The 18543-nt window shown below is 40.4% G+C and overlaps 1 protein-coding gene across 1 annotated transcript in view; it reads left to right on the top strand.

The window, feature by feature from the left end:
• RGS14 (regulator of G protein signaling 14) overlaps nt 1-15384 on the top strand; it is a 124431-nt gene extending 109047 nt beyond the window's left edge. The window contains exons 12-15 of the mRNA XM_063445210.1: nt 3188-3266; nt 5069-5121; nt 13626-13791; nt 14529-15384. Of these exons, the coding sequence (XP_063301280.1) occupies nt 3188-3266; nt 5069-5121; nt 13626-13791; nt 14529-14968 (738 nt within the window). The 3' untranslated portion in view covers nt 14969-15384. The remainder of the gene's footprint in view (nt 1-3187; nt 3267-5068; nt 5122-13625; nt 13792-14528) is intronic.
• Nucleotides 15385-18543: the final 3159 nt, after the last annotated feature.

The raw sequence follows: 18543 nt of genomic DNA, 5'->3' as shown, positions 1-18543 counted from the left end.
TATATATATATATATATATATATATAATAACTACAGTTCCTTGATAAGCACATATGCAAAAATGAAGTCGGTGCACTCAAGGGATTTTAGTGAATCAATTACTATTTTTTTTATTGCATATTAGATTCGCTGTGTAATGGGGTGAAGCATGTATGTATGTGGGTGTGAAGGTATGTGGGGAAGAAGTGTATATGTGGGTGAAGAGATTAAGTGTGTGAGGGGTGCACTGTGTGTGTATTCAAAGATGTACTCTGTGTTGGTGGGAGTGTACTGCATGTGAGGGGTTCACTGTCTGTGAGAGTGTACTGTGTCCAGGGGTGTAGAGAGTGGCATAGGGATGAGCTTTACAATTTTTACTTGTTTAAAAAAAAAAAATGAATATTCCCCTTTCCCTGATCTTACCTTGCAGGGAGGGGATGGCACAATCAGATCCGTGTTGGTTGAGAAGGCTGCCTATCTATCGGGTACAGGGGAGGTCACGAGATGAGAGGTATCTCTCTTGGAGCACTGACACAGACTTACCCATACAAACCCACAGACTGACCCATACACATACACAGACTGACCCATACACACACAGACCCATACACACAGACTGACCCATACACACAAACTGACCCCACACACACCCATACACACACAGACTGAGCCCCCCACAAACACAGACTGACCCACCCCACACACACACAGAATAACCCACCCCACACAGACTGACTTATACACACAAGCTGCCCCACACACACACAGAGACTGACCCCCACACACAGACTGACCCCCTACACAAAGATACACAGACTGACCCCCCACACAAAGATACACAGACTGAGACAGACACAAACACACACAGACAGACAGACACAAACACACACAGGCTGACCCCCTCCCCCCCCTCCACACACACACAGACTGAACCACACACAGTGACTCACGCTTACCAGCAGCTGCCTGGATGTGCAGAGCTGAGCTTCCTCTCCCTGTCTCTCCCCTGCACTGCTCTCTGTGACCCAGGAGGAAGCCCTCCCAGCACAGTGCCCCCTATGGCCTCGTGGGAAAAGAGTGGAACACAGTTCCACAGTGACAATACTGCTGCTGCAGCTTGTGAAGGGATACACAGTGCTCCCGATTTCCATTTCAATCAATGGGTACAAGGGGGGGCACTGCATGATGAAGGGGGGGCAATGCCCCCCCCAAGTGATTCCACTGAAAACAGTGAATATATTATAATTATTTTATCATTTTATATTTACTTATCCCGATATTTAACAAATGCGTATGTGCAAGGTGTAAATGATAAAATAAATGCAGAATTACGTACCTTTCTCATCATGTAACAGGGAGCCTCCATTTTTGCTTCCTGCCAAGCATTGTTATAAGCTCACTCCTGACAGTCAACTTAGTGAAAGCATACAGAGATGAGAAGAAATCAAACAAGGTTTCTGTTTCTCCTTTGTATTTGGAATGTTTGCCCTGGCTGTGACGGTACTAAATTGGATTATGACATTAGTAAAATCGTTCATTTAATGGTAAAATAGAACTGAATATATTTTGAAAAAAAGTTAAAGGGACACTCAATACAACTTTAATGCTTTTGATACATTTTGGCAACAGTAATATGATGTATTTTTTTGCTTTCTCGAATCTTTATAGTTTTTGCAAGATTTTTTTTTTTTTTGCAGAATGCTTCCCCATAAGCCCGCCTCCTTAGCCTCACCCACTCATGCCAGAATAACTTCCTCAAAGTCATGCACACAGTCCCAACAGCACAGATTGAGCTGTTTTTAATTCACAACTTGGTTGCAGCCATCAGAGAAATTATAAACCAGTAGTGATATTTTTACTATGTCTCCCTGGATGTCCTTTTCTCAAATGCAGGTTGTCTTGTGCATAGATCATTCATTACTGTCAGTGACTGAGCTCTGTGCGTACATTTGATAAGGAAATATTTTTCTGGAGTGAGGGTGTGTGGCTAAAGAGGCAGGCTTATGGTGCAACATTCTGCAAAACATTTATTTTTCTAATGAAGAAACAATAAAGATTTGAGCATACAAAAAATACAGAGGCCAAAATAAACATGCATTACAGAGGTGTTCTCTTTGACTCCGACCTCTCCTTCAAGCCTCATGTTCAATCTATCGCCAGATCCTGTCATTTCCATCTCAAAAACATTGCGCGCATCCGCCCCTACTTAACGCCAGATGCGACTAAGGTGTTGGACCATTCCACTGTCCTTTCTCGCCTTGACTACTGTAATCCGCTTCTCAGTGGTCTTACGTGCTCCCAACTTGCGCCGTTACAGTCCATAATGAATGTGGCGGCGAGGCTCATCTTCCTGTCCGCCCGCACCTCCCATGCCCTTCTGTCAGTCCCTACATTGGCTTCCTATAAATATAGAGCTCAATTTAAAATTCTAGTTCTTGCTTTCAAATCTCTACATAATGTTGCTCCCACCTATCTATCCTCCCTTATACACAAGTATGTCCCGTCTAGGCCCTTACGATCTGCTGAAGACTTACGTCTATCTTCTGTCCGTACTCCCACCTCTGATGCTCGCCTTCAAGATTTCTCAAGGGCTGCACCATTCCTGTGGAACTCGCTTCCCTCCTCCGTTAGATGCACACCCAGTCTCCACTCCTTCAAAAAATCGTTAAAAACCCACTTCTTCATAAAAGCATATCAATTAAACTGTTAATAGCTCCCAACTGATTCCTCTTCTGCAACTGTCACTAGTCTAATACTATCCTTACCTTTTGTGTCATTTTACCCCACTCCCTCTAGCATGTAAGCTCATTGAGCAGGGCCCTCAACCCCTCTGTTCCTGTGTGTCCAACTTGTCTGGTTACAACTACATGTCTGTTCGTCCACCCATTGTAAAGCGCTGCGGAATTTGACGGCGCTCTATAAATATCATAATAATAATAATAATAAGATAGAAAAATAGACAGACTAAGTGTTCTATCAAATGCTTTGATCCTTCTTCAAATAATATTTGGTTGCTACATATCAAAAAATCAAAGACACATAAACTGCTTTAACAATAATTAGAATTCTCCAAGTTTGTTATTTTTTTACTGATCTGTTATTTTGGCCCAAGTTTTAGAAATTTCTCATCAATTCTTTACAGTTCATGGCTTAGTAAATAACCCATGAGTATGTTCAAGTAGGTTAACCAATTCTTATGTTTGGATAGGCTGGAGACTCACATTGTGTAGAACAAGGGTCCTCGGTTCTAACGGTATCTGGACAAAAACTCATTTTGGAAGTCACTGGTAAGTAGAACCTTATCAATTAAGTACATTCCACTTACAAATAGCAAAATAGATATATGAGAAAAAAAAAACAGCTAAATACAAATGTAAACTTTATAGTAAATTTGCTTTCATCTCTACATTTTTCTTCCTGAATATCTAGCAATGCGTAGATTATATTTTTTTTGCTCAGAAACGTGTTTAACCTTTACCATTATGCTGTTCGAATAGAAATAAAATCCTAGTGCTCTAGCCACTCCAAAATAAAATGCACACCGAGTGGGTTATATTGGAGAAGGCTGAAAAACGTTTTATGACTTAATCTATATATTTGCCGATCGTTTCACTGGCTAAATGTATTGATTATATATTTATACTAATATGAAGCTGACTGTAATATTCACAATATTCAGAAACAAACCATTTCTATTTAAAAATCTAAATTAATATGGAAAATTGTTTCATACTTACCATCATTTTCTTTTCCTGATCATTATTCATGGCAGCATTTACTCATGGGTTAGCTCCTTCCCATACAGCAGAAAGGACAGGAAATAGAACTCTGAAACTGGTATACATAGATCCTCCCCCTTCCCATCAGGCAGTCTTTGTAACTAGCTTCACAACTCTTATAGTATATGGGTGGGAACGTAATGCTGCCATGAATAATGATCAGGAAAAGAAAATTACGGTAAGTATGAAACAATTTTCCATATTCCTGATCAATCATGGCAGCATTTACTCATGGGTAATACCCAAGCAGTATATATCGAGTGAGGGACAGAGTTCAAAAACAGCTAATAGCAATAAAACCATTATTGAGCTGCATAAACCTTAGAAGACTTTAAAAAAGCCAAACAAGAAATCAATAGGATGTCATAAAATCTGCTCAGACAAGTTAATTTACCCTAGAGGCTGCAAGGTCAGCAATCTCCTGGCATTCAAATGTCTGAAATATCCCGAACAAATATAGAGCCAAATAGGCATTAAGGCCATGATAGCCTAGTCTAGAGAAGGGACAAGGCTAGACAAACTCTCGTAAGAAATAAGGAACCCATCTTGTGATGGATTAAAAAAATAATAATAATAAATGTAGAGAACCTCCATGAAACCCAGACACGGTCTAGAAATTATAGATCTATTATGTCAACAAGAAAGGATAATGTCCTTCTCTGATACAAATTTAAAACCAAATGGATGGCATCATCAAATCACAAACAAAGGCTTAACTTCCAGAGATCATACTGGAACAATCAGATACTGTTGGATGAGAACAGTCACACCATGCTATTAAACAGGGGGAGAATTACACTGAGAATCCCACTATTTTCTTGATATATTTATTAAAGACGATTCACACTGCTTCCTCTTGCCTAGTGAACTACTTACATGTAGATAAAGGAAACAAATCAATATCTGCCTGTCAGAAAGAGGCAGAGCCTAGTAGAGAAATAAGAGCCCGTTATAAAAACATTGCAACAATGAATATATATATATTGCAAAATCAGACTCACAACAATACCACACACCGTGGATGAATTGATACAGGAAGGGGTTGGATCTATTTATACCAGTTTCAGAGTTCTATTTCCTGTCCTTTCTGCTGTAAGGAGAGGAGCTAACCCATAAGTAAATGCTGCCATGATTGATCAGGAAATGTACTTATCGTAACTCTTAGCTTATTGGTTTAGATAACACATCGCAAAAGTGCTACCAGATAGAGAGACCTTGTCCATTTTTAAAGTGTTGAATACGATTTATTGTAAAGTATTCTGGTGCAAATAGCCAAATTTAATAACAAACATTTCACTTTTACCATTCAGATAAAAAGGATTCCAAGATCAGATCAGCGAGTTTGTCCGACTATCCCTCCAAGGTAATCTTATTTAACAGTACTCCAATTCCAGATACATGCAAGCATCAGATAGCTTTCCTTAATTGCAAAAGACTCAGATAAAATAATCCCTAGTCAGGTGTTGACGAGATACAATAGCACAGCAGTCTGTGCAACTGGTGAAAGGTACAGAGCTTAATGTATCTCCACGTGCTTGCAGAGCTGGATTAAATATTTATATTGAAGCTGTCCAGAACTTTTAATTGTGGCAATTAAATAATGACCATGCATTATCAAATATTTTAATTACATTTGGTGTGGGACAAATAGAAGGTCAAATATGCCGGTCACGGGTCTGGTTGGGAAGGGGTGCTGACCAGAGCACCAAGAATGCAAGGAAATCGGCATACACACAAATCAAGGCAAAAAGAATGGTATAGAATTAAATACAAGCACAGATAACTCAATGTAAGAGAAGGAAGCCCTCTGGATACAGGCAGGCCTCTGGATACAGGGAGCAATGAAACCAGGAAGGCAGCTAGCTGAGGTACTCAGGAAGGCAGCTAGCTCAGGAACTCAGCAAAGGCAGCTAGCCCGGTAACTCAGGAAAGCAACTAGTTCAGGAAATTAGGGAATGCAGCTAGCTCAGGAACTTAGGAAGGCAGCTAGCTCAGAAACTGAGGGAAGGCAGCTAGCTCAGTAACTGAGGGAAGGCAGCTAGCTCTGAACCCAGAAAGGCAGCTAGCTCAGGAACTCAAGAGGGCAGCTAGCTCAGGAACTTAGGAAGGCAGCTAGCTCAGTAACTCAGGAAAGGCAGCTAGCTCAGAACCCAGAAAGGCAGCTAGCTCAGGAACTCAAGAGGGCTGCGAGCTCAGGAACTTAGGAAGGTAGCTAGTCTGGGAACTCAGGGAAGGCAGCAAGCACAGGAACTTAGTAATATACACACATATCAAAAATAATGGTTTTGTTATTTACAAGGAACTCAATAGAGTAAAATACAAGCACATATAACTCAGTATGTAAGTGAAGGAAGCTCTCTGGATAAAGGTAGGACTCTGGATATAGGAAGTAAGGAGGCCTCTGGATATAGGGAGCAATGAACCCTGGAAGGCAACTAGCTCATGAACTCAGGAAGGCAGCTAGCTCAGAACCCAGGCAGGCAGCTAGCCTGGGAACTCAGGGAAGGCAGCAAGCCTGGGAACTCAGGGAAGGCAGCTAGCTTGGGAACTCAGGAAGGCAAGTTGTTTAGGAACTCAGGGAAGGCAACTAGCCCAGGAACTCAGGAAGGTAGCTAGCCCAGGAACCCAGGAAGGCAGCTAGCTCAGAACCCAGGAAGACAGCTAGCTCAGAACCCAGGAAGACAACTAGCTCAGGAACCCAGGGAAGGCAGCTAGCCCGGGAACTCAGGAAGGCAGGTTGTTCAGGAACTCAGGGAAGGCAGCTAGCCCAGGAACTCAGGAAAGTAGCTAGCCCAGGAACTCAGGAAGGCAGCTAGCTCAGGAACTCAGGAAGGCAGCTAGCTCAGGAACTCAGGAAGACATCTAGCCCAGGAAGTAAGGAAGGCAGCTAGCCCAGGAACTCAGGAAAGTAGCTAGCCCAGGAACTCAGGAAGGCAGCTAGCTCAGGAACTCAGGAAGACATCTAGCCCAGGAAGTAAGGAAGGCAGCTAGCCCAGGAACTCAGGAAAGTAGCTAGCCCAGGAACTCAGGAAGGCAGCTAGCTCAGGAACTCAGGAAGGCAGCTAGCTCAGGAACTCAGGAAGACATCTAGCCCAGGAAGTAAGGAAGGCAGCTAGTCTGGGAAATCAGGGAAGGCAGGTAGTATAGGAACTCAGGGAAACAGCTAGCCCAGGAACTCAGGGAAGGCAGGTAGTATAGGAACCCAGGAAGGCAGCTAGCCTTGGAGCTCAGGAAGGCAGGTAGTATAGGAACTCAAGGAAGCAGCATGCTCTGGGACACAGACTGTTATTTCCCATGTTATGAATAATGTGACAAACGTTCTCATACTATATTACCCATCCAATATTATATAGTATAGTAACATCAGATGGGATGTTCAATAAAAATATCAGAATTCAAATACAATTCTTTATTAATTTTTTTTTAGATGTGTTGAAGATAGATTTCTATGAATTAATGTACCATAAAGTATAAACCAAGTTGCCATCTACCTGTGACACACATAGAGTAGACAGAGTCTAGGTACTGACATATGTTACCCTTGCACATGTTTTTTAATGTTATTAACTAGATATTGGGTGAGTGTTTCAAGACCCTAGTAGTTTGAAAAAGGATTTTCACTCTTTAATCAAAGTTTACCATTCTGGACAGAGCAATATAGCAAGCTAACCATTTAATTTGAATTTCATGTATCTCATTGTATTCTTACATATGTTAACAAACATGTTTTACATGGAGTCATATTAAGGGGAACCTGGTGGGCCATGTGTGTGAACTCCCTTCCCCTCATTTACTGGTTATAGCATGGTGGCACAGGATTGCAGCAAAAGCTATGCATGCTTTGCCCAAAGGTCTCTTTGAAATTCTGAGTGGAGCTGTGCAGTGTAAGTCAGGAAGCAGGAACACTGACTTAAAGGATCAGTATAGTGTCAGGAAAACAAACTAGTTTTCCTGACACTATATAACCCTTAGGTCCCCCCCACCCTCAGGGTCCCCCTCCCGCTGGGCTGAAGGGGTTAAAACCCCTTCAACCACTTACCTTTATGCAGCGCCGGGCTCCCTCGGCGCTGGCAACCTCTCCTCCCCCGCCGGTGTCAGCTCCAGAATACAGCCACTAGAGGCTGGATTAACCCTGCAATGGAAACATAGCAGTTTCTCTCATCTGAAGGGCTAAAACCTGGGGGACCTGGCACCCAGCCCACTTCATTGAGCTGAAGTGGTCTGGGTGACTATAGTGTCTCTTTTACATCATAGCTTACCTCCTCTATGTACCGACATTACACACAGCAGAAAGCCTCTAATAGACCCTCTAATAGTAGAGTATTGGTTGCTTCATCTAAGTGTTGCTTCTAAGTGTGTGTGGTTGGAGATATTCTGGAGAGTTTTACAGAAGCTTCAACTGTCTAAGATTTGTGCTAAGAGTTTTCTTTTTTACTGTTACAGGTAAGATTCATCTGTAGGAAAAAGTTACTGATTGCACAAGGTTTGATTTCCTGTTGGTAATTATAAGGCATTTGATTTGATTAGTTAGCTAATGCTATTGATTGCTGTCTAAATTAGCTATTGTTTGCAAATAAGCAGAGGCCTACCCAGGTGTTAAACATTCCTAGTGGGTGGTGATTTTAGGAGTATATAAGGGTTGTTCTCATTAGCTTGGCTAATATAGCTTGGTTGCTTCATCTAAGTGTTGCTTCTAAGTGTTTGTGTGTGGTTGGAGATATTCTGGAGGTAAACTGGAGGTAATCTGAGTTATTCAGGAGGATAAATAAAAAGTTAAAATTAGTTTGATTTAAATTATTCACCTCATTGGAATGGCAGACTTAGTTCAGTGTAATAGTTGCTATGCATTTGTTTCACGTTCCACGTTGTTTGGAGGTTTGGTTGTTGTGTAATCTGTAGACAGTTCTCTATTTTGCGGCAGGAGATTGTGTTTTTGAAGTCTGAGATTTGTAAATTATCTGGTAAACAACCTCAGGCTGGAACTGCTGCAAAGCCACTGCCGCAGAGACATAATAGGAATGGCAGATGGATCACTGTAGGATCTGGTAGACTTAGAGTTGTGGATAAAAGGCATATTGCACAGTCTGTTGCTCTACATAATTCATTTTCTACACTTACAGAGTGTAATGGTGTCGTGGAGACATGCACCGAGGGTAGTGGTGTTGTGCAGAGAGGCACTGAGGCTAGTGGTGTTGTGCAGAGAGGCACTGAGGCTAGTGTTGTTGTGCAGAGAGGCACTGAGGCTAGTATTGTTGTGCAGAGAGGCACTGAGGCTACTATTGTTGTGCAGAGAGGCACTGAGGGTAGAGGTGTTGTGCAGAGAGGCACTGAGGCTAGTGGTGTTGTGCAGAGAGGCACTGAGGCTAGTGGTGTTGTGCAGAGAGGCACTGAGGCTAGTGGTGTTGTGCAGAGAGGCACTGAGGCTAGTGTTGTTGTGCAGAAAGGCACTGAGGCTAGTGTTGTTGTGCAGAGAGGCACTGAGGCTAGTGTTGTTGTGCAGAGAGGCACTGAAGCTAGTGGTGTTGTGCAGAGAGGCACTGAGGCTAGTGGTGTTGTGCAGAGAGGCACTGAGGCTAGTGGTGTTGTGCAGAGAGGCACTGAGGCTAGTGGTGTTGTGCAGAGAGGCACTGAAGCTAGTGGTGTTGTGCAGAGAGGCACTGAAGCTAGTGGTGTTGTGCAGAGAGGCACTGAAGCTAGTGGTGTTGTGCAGAGAGGCACTGAAGCTAGTGGTGTTGTGCAGAGAGGCACTGAGGCTAGTGGTGTTGTGCAGAGAGGCTTAAAGACTATGGTGAGGCCTAATAGAAAGCAGTTGTTGTTGGGGGATTCCATCATAAGAGGTGTGGAGATGGACAATGGTGGTCTTGTGAGGTGTCTTCCCGGAGCTACTGCTCACAGAGACAGGAGACGTATCTGTAATATGGTTAAGCAAGCAAAGCAGGAAGGGGAATTGGATGTACTTGTCCATTTAGGGACAAATGACTTGGCTTGCAATGAGGTTTCAGAGGTTATGGAAGTTTTTAGTGTTTTTGCCAATGATATACAGCAGGTTGCTTCCACATTGTCATTCTCTGAAGTTCTGCCTGTGCATAACACTCAGAATGACAGGCGGATGCGTATTAGGGACTTTAACTTGTGGCTTGGTGAATGGTGTCGGGAGCAAGGATTTGGCTTTATTTCTCATGGTAGCTCTGTTTGGAATGGAAATAAACTGTACAAAAAATATGGTTTGCATCTTTCTCAAAAGGGAACAAATGTTCTCAGTGAGCAGTTCAGAGGTTTGCTAGGATGTATTTAAACTAGGAGGGGGGGGGGGGCAAAAGGGTGATAAAACATCAATCCAATTGTCCCCCAAAACAAGGACAGAAGGTGCCTGTAGCAAGTGTGTTAAAAAATGATAAGCTTAGAGTCATGTCTACAAATGCTCGCAGTTTAGGGAATAAGATCCATGAACTTGTGGCAATAATGGCAACTGATAGTGTAGATTTAGTCGCTGTTACTGAGACATGGTATAATGAGAAAAATGACTGGGACATAGCAATACCAGGGTACTCTTTATATAGAAAAGACAGGGAAGGCAAGAAAGGGGGAGCGGTGGCCCTGTATGTGAAGGATAGCATAAAATCTAGCCTAGTAAAGGTTAGTGAGGCGAACATAGAGTCCGTTTGGGTTACGTTCGAATTTGGTAATCACACAGTAACTCGTGTAGGTGTGATTTATAGGCCCACAGGACAAATTGAAGAGTTAGATAATCTACTAGTTGAAGAAATAGCTAAAATGACAATGAAGGGGGAAGTTATCATCACGGGTGACTTTAATCTTCCTGATGTGAATTGGAAAACAAAAATAGCTACTTGTGCCAGGAGCACACATATTCTAAACTCCCTACTGGGATTGTCTCTAAAACAAGTCGTTGAGGAGCCAACTCGTAAAGAGGCCATACTAGATTTAGTGTTAACAAATGGAGATTTGGTATCAGATATTACTGTAGGTGAAAGTTTAGGATCCAGTGATCATCAGTCAGTGTGGTTTAATACAAGAACAGTGACTGAGTCACACCACACAAAAACAAACGTTTTAGACTTTAGAAAAACAGACTTTTCTAAAATTAGAATATGTGTAAAGGAGTCATTATCAGACTGGAGCAATTTAAATGGAGTCCAAGAGAAATGGGATTATTTAAAAGTTGCACTACGGAAGGCAACAGAAAATTGCATTAGGCTTGTCAGTAAAAGCAAAAAATTCAAGAAACCTCTGTGGTACTCCGCAGATGTGGCCAAAATAGTAAAAAACAAAAAGTTAGCATTTAGTTATTATAAAAAAAACCAGAGTGAGGAAGACAGAATGATCTATAAGATTAGGCAGAAAGAAGCTAAGCAAGTTATAAGAGCTTCCAAATCACACACAGAAGAGAAAATAGCACAGTCAGTAAAAAAGGGGGACAAAACTTTTTGTAGAAAAATGAGAAAAGAAAAGTAAAACAAGGATTAGTTAGATTAAAAACAAAAGAAGGAAGGTATGTAGATGAGGATAAAGGTCTAGCTGACTGCCTCAATGAATATTTTTGTTTGGTATTTACAGATGAAAATGAAGGAGAGGGACCTCAGTTAAGATAAAGGATAAATGAGTAATTTATTACACGTGAGTTTACACAGGAAGAGTTTCTATTTTAACTGTCAAAAGTAAAGACAAATAAGTCAATGGGACCTGATGGAATACACCCAAAGCTATTAAAAGAACTTAGTGGTGTACTAGCAAAACCATTAACAGATTTATTTAACCAATCATTGATAACAGGAGTAGTCCCAGAAGATTGGAAGTTGGCGAATGTTGTGCCCATTCACAAGAAAGATAATAGGGAGGAGTTGGGCAACTATAGGCCAGTAAGCCTTACTTCAGTAGTGGGGAAAGTGATGGAAGCCATGTTAAAGGATAGGATTGTTGAACATATAAAACACATGGATTTCAAGATCAGAGACAACATGGGTTTACTTCAGGGCGATCATGCCAAACTAATCTTATTGATTTTTTTGATTGGGTAACTAAAATTATAGATCAGGGTGGTGCAGTAGACATTGCTTACCTAGATTTCAGTAAGGCTTTTGACACTGTTGCACATAGAAGGCTTATCAATAAACTGCAATCTTTAAGTTTGGATTCCAATATTGTTGAATGGGTGAGGCAGTGGCTGAGTGACAGGCAACAGAGGGTTGTAGTCAATGGAGTATATTCGAAGCTTGGGCTTGTCACCAGTGGGGTACCTCAGGGATCTGTACTTGGACCCATTCTCTTTAATATTTTTATTAGTGATATTGCAGAAGGTCTTGATGGTACGGTATGTCTTTTTGCTGATGATACTAAGATATGTAACAGGGTTGATGTTCCAGGAGGGATAAGCCAAATGGCAAATGATTTAGGTAAACTAGAAAAATGGTCAGAGTTGTGGCAACTGACATTTAATGTGGATAAGTGCAAGATAATGCATCTTGGAGGTAAAAACCCAAGGACAGAGTACAGAATATTTGATAGAGTCCTAACCTCAACATCTGAGGAAAGGGATTTAGGGGTGATTATTTCTGATGAATTAAAGGTAGGCAGACAATGTAATAGAGCAGCAGGAAATGCTAGCAGAATGCTTGGTTGTATAGGGAGAGGTATTAGCAGTAGAGGGAAGTGCTCATGCCATTGTACAGAACACTGGTGAGACCTCACTTGGAGTATTGTACGCAGTACTGGAGACCGTATCTTCAGAAGGATATTGATACCTTAGAGAGAGTTCAGAGAAGGGCTACTAAACTGGTTCATGGATTGCAGGATAAAACTTACCATGTATAGCTTGGAGTAAAGATGAGACAGGGGGGATATGATAGAAACATTTAAATACATAAAGGGAATCAACACACTAAAGGAGGAGACTATATTTAAAAGAAGAAAAATTACCACAACAAGAGGACACAGTCTTAAATTAGAGGGACAAAGGTTTAAAAATAATACCAGGAAGTATTACTTTACTGAGAGGGTAGTGGATGCATGGAATAGCCTTCCAGCTGAAGTGGTAGAGGTTAACACAGTAAAGGAGTTTAAGCATGCATGGGATAGGCATAAGGCTATCCGAACTATAAGATAAGGCCAGAGACTAATGAAAGTATTTTGAAAATTGGGCAGACCAGATGGGCTGAATGGTTTTTATCTGCCGTCACATTCTATGTTTCTATTGTAGGGGGAATTATGACTAGAACAATAATGAATATATAATTGAGGTTATGGAGAGAGTGGCACTTGTATGACTTACACATGTTGGAATAGATGGATAGATGTAGATGTAGACACAGATGGAAGAGAGGCACAAGACATAAATAGGGAAAGATAAAGAGAATGACACAAATAAAGAGCATGAAGAGAAAAACATGGCAAATCAAGAAGGAAGACACTAGTAGGATACTGAGGGGAGAGATACAAGTTTGGAGTATAACAAAGAGATGGAGACTCAAGTGAGGGAAAAAGGAAAGAAACACAAGTGTGAAACAGAATGGGGATATACAATACAAGTGGAGAACGTGAGAAAGAAAAGAGTAAGGGGAATTTGGAGACCATGAACAACACAAATGCATTCAGCGTCACCCAAGTTTGCTATAAACAAATTAACACCCACGTTCATCCACTACACGCACAAATACAAATTAGGAAACACATTCTGTTGCCTAAAAAGTTAAGTGTGTTGGAAGGACCACAGCAAATCGGTTTAAGTGACACTTCCTCATCATGTTGTTTTAGTCAAATAGGATGGGTTTTAGAAGCAGTGGACTGCATGAAATCTTGTACACTAAGTACACTTGACTTCTAAATTCAACTTGCCTAAACCTTTCACAGAAAGATTCCCAAAAGGAGAAACATGAAGATATGAACAAACATTCTCACAGCAACAACCACGGAGCTCAGAAAGAGGCTGATCACACGAGTCACATACCGGATAACAGACACAACGACACTGCAAAAGTGAAATACAAATCTCATCGACAAACCTATGACTTTGAAGGTATGCTACTTACACATCACTTATGACCTATAAGCTACAAATTGTGAAGTAATATATGATTTAAATGCATACATAATATAAGTAGTTTAGATAAAACTATTTCAGAACTCGTTAATCTGAGAATATGGCATTGATATACAAGGCAGATATCTGGGCCTTATCTTAAAATAGAGGGCAATAAAGTTAACAGAATATGGTATTACGATATATATCTGGTTGGGGAGTAACTATGATCACAAAAAAATATGGTATGCAAAAGCCTGAATATCCTATGTAATATATCTTGCATTAGCAGTGTCTTATGTTAAGGATGCAAAAACTATCAGAGAGCAAAATAATTAACAATACCACATTTCACACCTGTATGGCAAGTTGGCAAGTTAGAATGAGTGCAGATAAGTTCAAGTCTTCTTTATACTGTCATTGTTATTCACTACAACAGTAACTTCAGAACATTTGCCTTGGCCAAATTATGTGCCATACATGGTTTCGTGAATAAGACCATGTATCTTGGACTGTACAAGTGTACACAATCCCTACACTTCATATTATCAACCCATTACAAATGCATCTTGTGAAATCAAGGTTACAGATTCTTACTGTTTTCTGTTAGAGACAAATTTTCTCTTAATATTCTGTTACTACTTACTTTTTACTGCTTTACACTGGATATTATTTATAGATGACTTCTATATATATCTTGACTATTGTCATTGCAATATGTTTAAATCTAACAGGATTGGTTGAGATGCTTAACAAAGTTCAGCATTCACGAACAGAAAATCAACGTGGCCTGTTGACTAAAGAAGACCTAGAGTTACCAGAATTCCTGAAGCTTCCTTCTGAAGTCCAATGTGATAAATGTCATACAGCCAGTCTCGATGGTTCTATAGAAGCTCCAAAGATGCCACCACCCACTCAAGATGCTGCTCTGGATTCTGAAATCAAAGTTGAACATAGGAGTTCTACTGAAATTAAACCATCATCAATAATAAATGAATGTTCTACAGGTATAAACAACCACGTTACTGTAAAAGATTCTGCATCTCTGACTGATGTGACCCAGGAAAACAAAGACATGATTCACACAGACACAATTTCAGATTCAGATTTCTTGAATCATACTTCACCTAACAATGACCAAATATGTACCGAGGATCTAGATTCCGCATTGTAAGATGGGCAGTGTTTATATTTATGGGACAGATTCACTTGAATGCAGCAGAATCCTATATATAAATGTGTATAATAATAAAATAATATTGATTTATTTTATATTACCAGATTGGATAAGGCTAATCAAACCGTCCTTCTTGTGTACAAAAGCCTGTCCCATCCTTACATTGCCCGTCACATTGAGGAGCAGTTACATTTGAATATTATGAAAAGGGGAACTTGTTACAATATGGCAGCTATATCCAGTTTTATTGATGTGGTAGAATGGACTCTTTGGATTCACTTGGTAATTGGTACCTTAGTTGACGACAGGATGGCAATGTCCCTTACAGCAAGTTCTACCCTTATTGTTCATTAATGTGAAAGCCTAATTTGAATGCATTTTTTTTGTGAAAAAAAGGAACATTTGCCTTCCTGCCCCCCTTGCCAGCTTTCCATTGTCTTCTAACAATGTGAAATTTGTATCTTCTAAGGAAAAGGATTTCTTCTAAAGAATTGGAGTTTGGCTATTATACTGTATCTGAAATTATCTTTTAATATTATATAAATACTAAAATACCTACTGCTGAAGGATTTAACGCATATTCGAAGAGTTGTATATATATATAAATGTAGCAATGCACTGTAAATAAAAAATTAGGCACCTGAAGCATTAAACCGGTATTGTGCACTCTGAAAAAAAGAAATGTCTCTAAAGACATCATCTGTTGGGGTTATCTTTCTAATAGTATTTACGACATAACTCAACATCTGTATTCATGGATATGATATATATATATATATATATATATATATGTTGTTTAAAATGCAGTATATAAACATAATGAATACATATAGGCATGTTATTTATTTTTTATTTTTTTCATACTAATTTGGACGCATTGGTGTTATACTTTCACATGTAATCTTGGTAAAATTACGAATGCAACTAACAATGGCCTCAATTTAATAAGCTTTCCAAAGGATTCGATATTGTTAGAAAAACCTTTCAAATTATCTATATACAGAAGTCACTAAAGTCTACGGGGATGTTTGTAGATAAATCATTTTGAAAGTTTGTCTAACAGTATTGAATCATTTGGAAAGCTTAATAAATCGACGCCAATATATGAAATAACCCTTTGTAAAATACAGTGATTTCTAAATGAGACCTTTCTGTTTTTTGAACTACAATTCGTCTACAAGAGAGAATTGGCGAGAATTCAAAGTGAATTCCAAATTTAAGGCTAAAGTTGCCCAAATAGAAGCACAGCTAGCTTGGAGAAATTTCCAGTTTGCCTATTTTGGCATTAAAATACTTTTTAATCCCAATAATTCTCACTTTAACGAATAACCCTGCTAGTGACATAAGGCCTAGTGAATGTAACTACGGAAACTAGCTCTAAACTATGGAGTTAGTTCACTAAACCATTAATCGAGAACGGCTAGCACTGTAAACTGGAATAAACCTTGCTGTAGGTATTTGAGCCAAGAGCATTTGAATGTAACTAAGAATAGAGACACTTGGGTATATAGGTACATAATGTACGTCCACAAAGCAAGTGGATAGGTAATAGGCAAATCTTTTTTTTTCTTGTTTTTAAATACATTTCAGGGGATCCTATTTGTATTTGCTACTCTTAGTATCCTATTATATCTGCAAAATCATCTTGCTGAAATAATGTGAATTATAGGGTTGCTATTCAAAACAAAGGGAGCATCAAGTTCTATGGTTTCTCATGTAATTATGAAATGTTTTCCATCATACTGTTATAGAGCATGATTCTAGTGGGAATAAATAAATAAAGAGCATTAGAGGCACTGGTAGTCTCAAAATATGCAGATCCTGAGCCCAAATTAAAATCACTAACTTTTATCAAGTCCTGTGACCACTGTGAAGGCCCCAGTAGACTGTTCACAATATCTCTTCTCACCCATGCATGCTTACTCCCAGTTCCCAGTGCTACTACAGTTCTAGCTCTCCACCTCACTAACACCCACTCCTCACCGAAGTGTCACAAAAATGTTACTACTTCCACACCCCTGAGTCTCTAGCTATCCGCACTGATGACCTCTCCTATCTAAGTGTTATGCTCTCGTCTTCACAATGCCCCTTCTCAACATCACTACATTCCCAGTCCAGTTTCAGCATCCCACTCCTAATCCAGTATCACCATTCTTTATTCCTTTGACATTATCTCCTCGCCATAATCCACACCATAACCACTCTTTCAACATACCTTACCAGAATTTCACCTTTTGCCTACACTTTCCCCCTTGCAAACATCACACTTTTCCCTAGTCATCTAGTGTCAGCTGCTTCAGTCTCCTGATTTTACCATTTAGTGCTAAATTAGTGCCAGAATAGAGAGAGTGCTTTGTCATGAACCTTTCCAAAGCACAATATGCTTTTTAGTGTGATAGTGCAAGGAACCATCCCACTATCACAGGAGCCATTATTCCCATGGTAACGGGGGTCCATGTAGGGAGAAACATTGCCTGCAGCTGCGATAGATTGCTACCACGATATGCGTGTTGGAAAAAACCTCACTAAAAGGCTCAGAAGACTATTATCCCCTTTATGAGATCCAGGATAAAGAGGTACACATCCAGGGGTAAAATTCCATCCCCACCAACACCTATGAAGAATGTCAGATATCCTGTTCGACACAGTACATACCGTGTTTTTCCCGAAAATAAGACCTACCCCGAAAATAAGCCCTAGCTGAATTTTCGGGGTGGGCTGCAATATAAGCCCTACCCCGAAAATAAGACCTAGGCATTTTACCTTTGCGGCCAGGCGGGACTTCCTTCTTCTATGAGGAGGAGGGGGAGGAGCGTTGCGGGCCGCGGCATCGCGCAGCGTGATGACGACGTGCGCAGCGCCGTCAGTCTGCCTTCACGGATCTTCAGCGGAAGGATCCATTCCGGGCGGTGAGGTACCCAGTGGTCGGACTCTTTGAACTGTGAGTAGATACCGGTATTTTATGTCTGCGACTTAATTAATTAAAGGGGGGGTGAATTAATTAAAGGGGGGGGTGAATTAATTAAAGGGGGGGTGAATTAATTAAAGGGGGTGGATTAATTAAAGGGGTGGTGGATTAATTAAAGGGGTGGTGGATTAATTAGAGGGGGTGGATTAATTAGAGGGGGTGGATTAATTAGAGGGGGTGGATTAATTAAAGAGGGGGTGGATTAATTAAAGGGGGGTGGATTAATTAGAGGGGGGTGGATTAATTAGAGGGGCGTGGATTAATTAGAGGGGGTGGATTTATTAAAGGGGGGTGGATTAATTAGAGGGGGTGGATTTATTAAAGGAGGGGTGGATTAATTAGAGGGGGTGGATTTATTAAAGGGGGTGGATTAATTAGAGGGGGTGGATTTATTAAAGGAGGGGTGGATTAATTAGAGGGGGGGTGGATTTATTAAAGGGGGGGTGGATTAATTAAAGAGGGGGTTCAATGTACATACCGGTACTGTAAATAAATAAGCCCTACCCTGAAAATAAGCCCTAGTGTGTTTTTTGTGACTAAAATTAATATAAGACCTGGTCTTATTTTCGGAGAAACACGGTAATATATAGGTACATGCTGTCAT

The sequence above is a fragment of the Pelobates fuscus genome, chromosome 3 (genome assembly GCF_036172605.1).
Source record: "Pelobates fuscus isolate aPelFus1 chromosome 3, aPelFus1.pri, whole genome shotgun sequence".
In the NCBI taxonomy this organism is placed as follows: domain Eukaryota; kingdom Metazoa; phylum Chordata; class Amphibia; order Anura; family Pelobatidae; genus Pelobates; species Pelobates fuscus.
The sequence above is the reverse complement of the archived record's forward strand: the minus strand, read 5'-3'. Positions and strand labels throughout refer to the sequence as shown.